At 35.2% G+C, this 11,558-nt stretch overlaps 1 protein-coding gene across 3 annotated transcripts in view; it reads left to right on the plus strand.

Moving 5' to 3' along the window:
* Positions 1-11,558, plus strand: part of LOC110456874 (excitatory amino acid transporter-like) — a 67,782-nt gene that overhangs the window by 52,404 nt on the left and 3,820 nt on the right. For all 3 annotated transcript variants that reach the window (XM_021507899.1, XM_021507900.1, XM_021507901.1), the window contains exons 3-7: positions 4,682-4,880; positions 5,715-5,928; positions 8,494-8,780; positions 9,325-9,451; positions 11,163-11,396. In XM_021507899.1, the coding sequence (XP_021363574.1) occupies positions 4,682-4,880; positions 5,715-5,928; positions 8,494-8,780; positions 9,325-9,451; positions 11,163-11,396 (1,061 nt within the window). The remainder of the gene's footprint in view (positions 1-4,681; positions 4,881-5,714; positions 5,929-8,493; positions 8,781-9,324; positions 9,452-11,162; positions 11,397-11,558) is intronic.

Here is an 11,558-nt window from a genome sequence, read left to right on the forward strand (position 1 = left end):
TTTATAGTTGTAATCTTGCTTAAAAAAGCCATTGATCAGAATCACGGAGGAAACATGTTGAAATCTAAATACTGATCGATGTACGCAGGAAGGGAATAAAACGTTCTATTCGTATTTTCAAATCTTTTTTAACGTACTGGAAATACTGCAATTTATCATTTTTTCTGCGATATCTGTAGGGAAATGACTACTTTAACAAAGTCACTTTAAAAAAAATAAAATTGTGATGTGAAAGAAATTGTAAATGCAATTGATCCTCTTGCAATAAATAATATTTTACGATAGAAGTATATCTGGGATATGCTGATGGCTATCGGAGTGTGCCCACTTTATTTACACTTGTAAATAATTTAACACAAATGACAGGCCAATTACAAACCTCACATTCCTTCTGTGATAGTCATCAGAGACTCTCACCGCAGTCACTGTTACTGTTGTATAGATTGTTTACCATTGCGGTCGTGTGCATAATTGACAAGAAAAAAAATCGTTAAATTTTACTGTTTACATTTTTCATGAAATTTACTTTTTTACTTTTTACATTTTTCATGAAATTTTACTTTTCACATTTTTCATGAAATCTTACTTTTTAATATAAATCATAACCACCTTATATATGTCACCGTGGTAAAATACTAGCAGCTTCCTACAGACTCGGCTAGGGAGAATTTCTGTTTAGCTCATTCAGTATAGTGTAAGACAAGTAAACAAGAGGTCCGGGTTCGACTCCTAGCGGAGGCATTGAAAAAATAATGATCTCTGTCACATATATAAAGAATAACTAGTAGAAAGGGTATACAATAAAAACAGTATCATATGCATGTAGGTTACCTTCACCCCTGGGCTTGAAGGAGACTTATATAATCCCACATGAACGTTCCATAGGGAACATGTGTATCTTACTTACGTAGAACTGTGAGAAAAAGTATTGACACCTGCACGTGTACATGTATATTTTGGAATGTTGTGTAAACAAGACATGTGTCTACTGTTTCTTACATGCATTCTTGTGTGTATATATACACTAAGGCTTGTGACTCCAGGACACTATTTTCAGTGTGTGTTCTCCATCAGACACATTTGAAAAATACTTACGTTTGTGTACTGTTGATAGTTTTCTATTTGGTTAACTAAAATGAACAAACAAAATGTGTGGTCTGACTAAAATCCAAAACAAGCAGCTTTTGTTTTGGGTAAAGTTTGTTTAAAGACTCTTGTATCAGTGCCAAAAGCTAACAACGCATTGGAGCCATGCTGCCAGCTTGATTTATAATTTTGATTTGATCATTTCTGAAAAGGAAACCATACTTTGGTTTGTTTGTATTTTACGTCCTTTTAAAAGCTGTGGTCATTTATGGATGTGCCAGGTTTTGGTGGCGGAGGAGGACCACCAACTTACAGCCAGAGCCTGGCGACTGCCCCACGGATGTCTCGAACCTGCGACCCAGTGGTTGGGCTAGTGGTAGCAGAATGTTAGACGCCTTAACCACTTGGCCACCGCGGCCCCACCCTTGCAGAGCTTATATGGAAAAGTGATAAAGATGAAATAAAATAAATTCAACAACAGTGTTGTTCGGTGTTTAAAAATGTAACCGGAGCGAGACTGACTATCATACTGTTGCTCTAACCAACTAGGCTACCTTGTGAATAGTAGTACCTTTTAATTGTGAAACTTAGCAGAAACCAGGTAAGCTCTCCTCCGTAACTGTTTGTTTTGGATTTTTTTGTAACTTGGCACAGTACATCATATGTAGATGTACATTAAAGAAGAGAATTGCAATTCAGGTACTATACCCTCTGCATACATCGTTTGAATACCTAGATAAAATGAAGGGGGGATATACCTTTGTGAGCTCAATTGCAGTTTCTCTAGTTTCTCAATGATTTTCTTTTAAGGTCATGATATTCGGTAAGCAGCTTCCTGGGTGTGATGGATGTTCAGTTTCCTCATATAGACTTAATTTTAAGGTCACGATGGCTAGTAATGCTGAAAACTTCATTAAACAACATTCTCTAAACAAGATGATATAGATCTTTCTCTGAGGGATTGTTGTGTGGAATTCAAATGACAATTTTGAGTGCTGGTAGAGATCAAAATTCAATATGGGCAATAACGAGTTTAAAGATTTAGAAATCTATTTTAGTTTGGTAAAACTTTGATCTTTTTTTATTTTATGATATTTTACCACTTTCACCTTGACAGTAAGTCAAGGAAAGCGAAAGTCGTCAAATATCTTAAAATGCAAAAAGTCTAAAGTCGTATCTGTCATATCAATGCTGTGCATATAACAGCTAACATGTTGACATACAGAAGCATAATCAATTAACAAGCAATTTGTGGAAGTTTTCAGTGGTTTAAGCTGATCTAGTCTACAGTATGCCTATAGCTTAACTCCTTCACCCCTGAAATTTCTTAATGGAGACTGTTCCATCCTTTGAATTGGAAGAGTTCAAATGTGTCTTCAGTGGTGAATGAGTTAAACATAATAATTATCCAGGTGGGTGTTGCAGGTGCTCTGAACCTCTTGCTTGATGTACTTTTGAAAAGGATATTTTATGTATTTTACAACAATCATGAAACAAATTCTATCGATGTATATCAATCACAATTGTTGGCCTGGATGGTAGTGTGGAGGGGGTCTTAATGTGGGGGGGAACTGAATTACCCAGAGGTAGCCGATACGGTCATGCAGGTGTTTGAATACCTTTTCCTGTCAACTGGAAATCAAAACCCAGCTGTCATGGTGAAAGATGAGTAAGCTATGCACAGCCCCACCCAACCATAGTGTTGTACTCCTCAAGTGATTTAAAAAAATGTAATATCAACTCTTGACTTTGACTTCAAACATATTTTATTGTCCAAAATAGGTACAAAGGATTTGGCACAAGTTATAGCAATGTATGAAGCCATCTCCTATCAACAAAATATTTCATTATACAAGTGATGATGTAGAAAGAAGTCAATTACATGTACATTGATGACATAGACAAATAATATCAAATTTAACAATTGAAAGAAGTAAATTACATGTACATTGTAATAAACAAATACATATAGTTTATGTTCAAAATCTTCCGCTGGATTTTATGAATTTGTGTTAGAGTTAAGGGTATATACTACCTTACACATTATACCTGTAATTTGTTTGAAAGTTAAGGCCATATCCTACATACACATTGCACAAGTGGTTTAGGTTATATGCTATATTACACAATACAGTGTTTGACATGTGTTAATAATGTGACCTTTAACCTTACCACAGTGATGAAAGAGTAACCTCTACAAATGTATTTACACCTGTTATTTGTGTTTGACTTTCAGTTAAATATTTCCTTACTTACAACTGTCATTGATGCATTATATCTGTTATTTGTGTCACAGTTAAGGATATATTCTTTTTTTTTAATTTTGTTTTAAACGCTCAAATTTTGAACAAGTGTTATTCTGTTAAATGCATCACAAAATGTGTTTTATTTGGAATAAATCTGAAGAAAAAAAAATAAAGAAAAAAATCATAATACACTGTAGTGCCAGTGGTAATAATTTGTTTCAACCTGATGGTACTGTTTACCTTAAACAAACACTTTTAGATAAGCTTCATCTACCGATTCAAATTTCTAGAAATGTATTATCAAATCTAGAATTCATGTGTAACTTAATATTTACCAAAGAGATATATTATCAAATCTAGAATTCATGTGCAACTTGAATATGTACCAACTAATGAATAACTTATCCCATATTATTATGATATTACCACTGTAGGATCCTTGTACCACTGCCAAAGATTGGAACTATACATCAGAAAATATTACCCCGTCATGACTATAGATTTGAATAATGATTTCTGTAAAGAAAACCATACCTTGCGGGGCTTAAGTGAATAAAGTAATAAAGATGAAATAAACAAAAAATAATCAACAAAAATGCTGTGGGAGTAAAAACGCAATGAGGTCATGCCAATATTGGAACCCTGGACCTCCGATCATTATACTGCCACTGTAGTCAATCGACCTATCCGGTCAATGTTAGTAGCCTGGCCCAGTCACACTACAGTTGTAACTATAATTGAAGGGGAGGTTACTGCATGTACGAAAAACAACAGTGGAATTCTCTAGTGCTTTGCCAGCAGTGGGACAGGGATCCTTAATTTTAAAAAATTACTTAAGGATCCCTGTCCCACTGCACTGTTGTTTTTTCATATATGAAGTAATCTCCCCTTAATTTTGTTTTGAATATAACTGAAGCACTGTTCAATTGACAAGATGGTTGAGTCGGTTAGAACGATAGTACATGTAGAACAATTTGAAGTCCAGGGTTTGAATCCCGGTCCTTTATTTGTTTTACTCTCAGAATACTGTACTTGATTGTGGTCTGTTTCTTTCATCTTAATTAGTTTTTATTAAAGTCCCACAGCTAGGGTATGGTTTTCTTTTCAGAACTGATTTATCAAAGCTATAGTCATGCAGAAAAATAGTTTCCTATGAGTATAGTTACAGTTTTTGGCAGTGGTGCAAGTATCCTTAATCATCAACGTAGAACTCTTCGGGAAAGAAGGTCATATTACAGCAAAGTAACATATATCCTTAATAAAGCAGGTTTCACAGCAATTGCTTCCCCTTAACTTTTATTTTTGTTATTGACTTTTGAGTGTTAATGGTATTATGTTTTCCACATCAGGCAGGATCATGGGGAAAGGACAACCTCCTACTTATCCTAACTATAGCTGGAGTGTGTATGGGTCTCATCCTCGGATTTGCACTCAGAGTTGTAGAACCTTCCGATCAAGCAAAGATGCTGATTGCATTCCCCGGAGACATCTTGATGAGGATGCTGAAAATGTTGATTTTTCCTCTCATCGTGTCATGCATGATCACAGGTATATATAAACATATGTTCAGTACAATACAGGCAAGGAACATTACTCCCACCAGTAATGTGGCTGTCACATTATCGAGCTAAATCTTTAAGGTGGCAGGGATGAGAAGGGGAGGTTTCTCATTTTAAATCCCCATCTCAGGAATTTGGCGAGTGACATGCGAACAAGAATCTGTCTGTCCCTCCATCCAAGCAAAAATTGTTTCAGATTTTATCTTCAAACTTTCCGCATGTGTCAGATAAAGTGTATAAGGGTAGTGTTAGATATTTCTAAGTTTGTAATTTCAAGAAATTTTATGTTTTCTTGGAAACAATATCCAAGTTATGTATATTTTTGGGCATATTTGTGTTTCACAATGTTTTGTATATTTTGGGGCATATTTGTGTTTCCAGAACATATCTAAAAATTTCAAGATTTTATTTTCAACCTTTCCACATAAGTCAGTCACATTTAAGAGGGATGCATCTTGATATTTTCTGATTTCAAGAAATTTTTAGTTGTTTTGGAAAATGGCCAAAACCATTAATATTTTGGAGCTTAGAGCATTTTTTTGGATCATAATATCGTAAACCCATTGCATTTTTTTCTTCATACTTCCAACATACCTAGATCAATTTCAGTGCAAGTGGGTGCTTATTGCTGTTTTTCAAGTTTCTGATTAAAACAAAATCCACTTTTTATGGAAATAGTGCCTGTAATTAATGTGTATGTATTGGTGTATATTTGTGTTTCTTAGCCCCCTCTGCCCACCTCCATCCCCACCTCAGCCATACTTACAGATACCCAAAACTGTCGATTGCATCTGGCATTCATCACTGTTTCTTTATTTTTCAGGTTTAGCATCGATTGATGCCAAGTCGAGTGGTCGTATGGGTCTACGTGCCATCATTTACTACTTCGGCACAACCTTTACTGCCATCATCTTAGGTATCATCCTGGTCGTGTCCATCCACCCTGGAGACAAGAACCTCATGCCTCCAAAAGAGGATGGACCGTCTAAGGGAGATGACAGGGTCAGCTCTCTTGACGCATTTCTAGACCTCATCAGGTGGGTAATCTTGTTAAATACAGGTAAAGGTAGATCAACACAATCGTCTGGATATATATATATGTGTGAATAGGACGAAAGTTGTTTGGATTGGCACATCCCACAATTATTTCCACTGTGAAGTTTAAGATTTTTAAATCATATTAATAACAACAGGATGGTGGAGACCCAACATCTCTGCAAGGAATTCAGTTCCATAGTGGGGGTAGGAATCCTGGGGTGGATACCAATTAATGGTATTCAACTGTGTTCATCAGGGAAAGCAGAGCAAATGAAAATAGAAATGATCAGCCATAACACCACTGAATCCGGTACAATATGTAATGCTTGATTTACATCCTACGTGCTGACATGCCAAAGGGAGGCCTTTTTCAGAACACAGTTACATGATGTTAGCAACTACATATGTATGGTACATTGAAATTAAAGGTCATGTGACTAGAACAATAAAGAATAACTGTGATGTCATCAAGTTGCTAAGAGTTACAGCCTGAAAGGGTGAAAAGATTTAGCCATTTTTGATTGGTGCATAGTAGAATAAGTGCTAGATAATTTTAGTACATGTATGATGCACTAAAAGATTATACAAAAGTATCATAGTAAATGTGAATGTATGAATTGTAGTATTACAGTATTTACAATGTGAGAGATGATTAAAGGAACAGAAATGAGGGATAGTAAACATAAAATTAAATATATCAAAAGTGCTCAAACAAGCAAAACCCTGAAAAAAATCTTATTAATGTTTAATCTTGACCTTTAACCTTACCACATGTTAATGATTAAGTGATTTACTTTTAACTCTCCCGATAGGATGATTTAGTGACCTTTATTTTACCACAGAATGAGAACAGGGTGACCTTATCTTTTCCACAGCTATATGATAGAGTGACCTTCAACCTTACAAAAGAACAATGATAGATTAACTCTTTACCATACCACAAAGTGTTAATAATGTGATCTTTAATACTTACCACAAAGTGTTAATAATGTGACCTTTAATACTTACCACAAAGTGTTAATAATGTGACCTTTAACCTTACCACAAAGTGTTAATAATATGACCTTTAATCTTACCACAAAGTGTTAACAATGTGACCTTTAACCTTGCCACAAAGTGTTAATAATGTGACCTTTAATACTTACCACAAAGTGTTAATAATGTGACCTTTAACCTTACCACAAAGTGTTAATAATGTGACCTTTAATCTTACCACAAAGTGTTAACAATGTGACCTTTAACCTTGCCACAAAGTGTTAATAATGTGACCTTTAATACTTACCACAAAGTGTTAATAATGTGACCTTTAACCTTACCACAAAGTGTTAATAATGTGACCTTTAACCTTACCACAAAGTGTTAACAATGTGACCTTTAACCTTGCCACAAAGTGTTAATAATGTGACCTTTAATACTTACCACAAAGTGTTAATAATGTGACCTTTAACCTTACCACAAAGTGTTAATAATGTGACCTTTAATCTTACCACAAAGTGTTAACAATGTGACCTTTAACCTTGCCACAAAGTGTTAATAATGTGACCTTTAATACTTACCACAAAGTGTTAATAATGTGACCTTTAACCTTACCACAAAGTGTTAATAATGTGACCTTTAACCTTACCATAAAGTGTTAATAATGTGACCTTTAACCTTACCACAAAGTGTTAATAACGTGGCCTTCAATACTTACCACAGAGTGTTAATAATGTGACCTTTAACCTTACCACAGAGTGTTAATAATGTGACCTTTAACCTTACCACAAAGTGTTAACAATGTGACCTTTAACCTTGCCACAAAGTGTTAATAATGTGACCTTTTACCTTACCATAAAGTGTTAATAATGTGACCTTTAACCTTACCACTTAGGAATGATAGAGTAACCTTTGACCTTACCACCATGTGTTAATAACGTGGCCTTCAATACTTACCACAGAGAGTTAATAATGTGACCTTTAACCTTACCACAAAGTGTTAACAATGTGACCTTTAACCTTGCCACAAAGTGTTTATAATGTGACCTTTAATACTTACCACAAAGTGTTAATAATGTGACCTTTAATACTTACCACAAAGTGTTAACAATGTGACCTTTAACCTTGCCACAAAGTGTTAACAATGTGACCTTTAACCTTGCCACAAAGTGTTTATAATGTGACCTTTAATACTTACCACAAAGTGTTAACAATGTGACCTTTAACCTTGCCACAAAGTGTTTATAATGTGACCTTTAATACTTACCACAAAGTGTGAATAATGTGACCTTTAACCTTGCCACAAAGTGTTAATAATGTTACGTTTAACCTTACCACAAAGTGTTAATAATGTGACCTTTAACCTTGCCACTTAGTAATGATAGAGTAACCTTTGACCTTACCACCATGTGTTAATAATGTGACCTTTAACCTTACCACAGTGATGAAAGAGTGACCTCTACAAATGTATTTTTTAACTGTTTCTTTGAAGTATAGAACAAACAACAAAAAGCGAGTAGGATGATGAAATATTTTAAACATTTGAATCTAGATAAATCTTAAAATTTCAATTTTTGTTTTCCTTTCAGAAACGTTTTTCCAACCAATTTGATACAGGCCAGCTTTGCTCACCAACGTACAAAATACATAGATGTGAACAAAAATGTGAACCAGTCGTTACTGGTACGAACATCAGATCTTGTTCAACTCAACATTTCAAAGGAACATGTCAACAAAACTCTGGCCATGTCGCTGAATGCAGCCATTGTTAATATCACTGACAAAAATCTCTCAGATTATTCGGAAGTAAGCGTGAGAATGTCAAAGGTTTTTGTAGAGAGGCAGCTACCCTTCAACAACGGCATCAATGTTCTGGGTAGGTCAAGGCCACCTCAGGTCAAAATCATCGAAATATATATAACTATCTTAGGGCTTACTGATTTGTTTTGTAAAATTGTTTCTTGGATTGTTTTTATAGATGAAAAAGTCCTCAAAATAATATTTTTTTCATTATTAACTATTACTGATTTTCAAAGAAAGCATTATTATTATGATTGTTGTTATTAAGATTATAAGTAATGTTTACTGTTAAAGAATGTATACAATGGAATGTTCTGTACCTATACCTTTTATAAATAATCTGTGCAAGTTGAATAATATGTATATAATTCAATTTGTGTCATTGTCCGTATTTATATATTATTTCATCAAATAATGTAAAAATAATGTATAAACAATTGAATTTCTTATTGTTTTTTTATATTAATGTACAAAAGTGATTTTTTCTTTAAATTGAATTGTGATTTCAGATCTATTTTGTGTGAAGAGTGGTCTTAGTTTAAGTCTTATCGAAAAAACACATGTTTTGACTTTCAAAATATACAAGTGTAGGATATGACAGTACTTATATGTGCTTTCAGGAATCATTACTTTCTGCACTGCGTTTGGTATGATGCTGAGTAAGATGGGAAAGCGTGCCAACTTAATGGTGGATTTCTTCCTCATCCTTAATGATATTATCATGCAGATGGTTGTACTAGTCATGTGGTAAGTTATCTCCCCTTCCTCGTCCTTAATGATATTATCATGCAGATGGTTGTACTATTCATGTGGTAAGTTATCTCCCCTTCCTCATCCTTCATGATATTATCATGCAGATGGTTGTACTAGTTATGTGGTAAGTTATCTCCCCTTCCTCATCCTTAATGATATTATCATGCAGATGGTTATACTATTCATGTGGTAAGTTATCTCCCCTTCCTCAGTTTGGTGATTCAGATACAAAGTTTTAGGGGCCACGGTGGTTAAGTGGTTAAGGCATCTGACCTTCTAAGATCACTAGCCCTCCACCACTGGTCACAGGTTTGAGGCCTACGTGGGGCAGTCGAAAGGTACTGGCCCCAGGTCTGTAGGTTTTCTCCGGGAACTCTGGCTTTCCTCCACCACCAAAACCTTGCATGTCCTTAAATGACCATAGCTATAAAAGTACATAAAACTCAAACAAACTAACAAACAATTTATATATATACTAGGAAATAAACACACTCTGATTGGAGAGAATATGGGGCTACCTATCTGTTGTCACTAATCATGGAATTCAAAATATCATAAGTTTGGGTTCATCCATTTCTTTAATTAATTAATCATGTGTTAAATTTGCTCAAATAGTTTTGTTTAAATCTTTTAATCTATTAAATCCTACAGTATAATTTTCTATGAACTTGGCCAAGGTTTTGTATTCATCATTATAGGAGGCAAGGAAGTATAGTGGTAGGACGTCGGGCTTGTGACCGAAGTGTTGCGGGTTCGAGTCATGTCAATGCACTGTGTTGTATCTTTGAGCAAGATACTTTACTTAACTTGTTTCAGTCTACTCAGCTGTAAATGAGTAGGTAGTTGGCCAATGCTAGAATCGTTGAATGATAGCTGTGAGTGCTGAAATGGCAGCAACGGCTGTATGCTCCCCAGGGAGTTGAGAAAGATATTGGACGGTTGTAAAGGCCCTATAACCACAGATAATAATTTGTGAACCACTTTGAGACGACCTACGAACTAGGTTGTGATAAAGCGGTATATAAGAAACTCCAATTATTATTATTATCATGATTGATGCATAAAAAGTGAGATGAGGGAACGTCGTTCATTCACCAAGAAAATGTACAATACTCATTAGGTCATTTAGAGTTGCTTCCCTTGCATCACAAGTTTGACTTACCATAGTCACCAACAGCAAGAAATATTATATGTATTGGTAAGGATAGTCCCTTATAAGAGAGTGATGTCATGAAGGATTGTCTATCTGTCATGTCTTACATATATGGTCATTATTAAATGAAGTCTTTCAGGTAAAATACAAGTGTCTTGATTCAAGGAATTCTTATTATGATCTTTTGTGTTTCCAAATATTCCATATGGTGAAGATCTCTGTAGCCTTTGCCATTTATCTACTCAATCTGTATACATATTTCTACAATAAGATTTTTTGAAATGGAAATAAAATGCTATACATTTGTATATGATTTTCTTTTTGTTTCCAAGTATTACATAAAGAGTCATTTTGTTTTTAGATACACCTTTAAAATGTTTCAAGACAATAAATTTCCCAGTTAATTCAGAAGCAGAAGTTCAGCCAGTGTGCTTGAATAAAAAAAGTCATGAAATTCACTAAAAGTGATCTGGTACTTCGTATAAAAAAATGTTGTTTATAGGTATTCCACCTTCGTGTTTGAGGGTACTAATAGAAACTTTATGTTTGCAGGTATTCTCCTATTGGTATCATGTTCCTGATCATCGGTAAAATCCTGTACATCGATGACCCGGGGGCAGTAGGGGCCAGACTGGGCATGTACATGGTGACGGTGCTGACTGGTCTGTTCATCCATGCGGTCATCACCCTGCCAGCATTGTACTTTATTGTGACCAGGAAGAACCCCCTGTTACTATTCAAGGCCGTTCTACAGGCGTGGGTCACAGCCCTCGGTACTGCTTCCAGGTAAGTCAGCATTGTACTTTATTGTGACCAGAAAGAACCCCCTGTTACTATTCAATATTCAAGGCCGTTTGACAAGCGTGGGTCACAGCCCTCGGTACAGCTTCCAGGTCAGTCATCAGTAGTTACATATCAGACAGCCAATGAACTATGATCTATTGGGGG

The sequence above is a fragment of the Mizuhopecten yessoensis genome, unplaced genomic scaffold (assembly GCF_002113885.1).
Source record: "Mizuhopecten yessoensis strain PY_sf001 unplaced genomic scaffold, ASM211388v2 scaffold8937, whole genome shotgun sequence".
Lineage (NCBI taxonomy): Eukaryota > Metazoa > Mollusca > Bivalvia > Pectinida > Pectinidae > Mizuhopecten > Mizuhopecten yessoensis.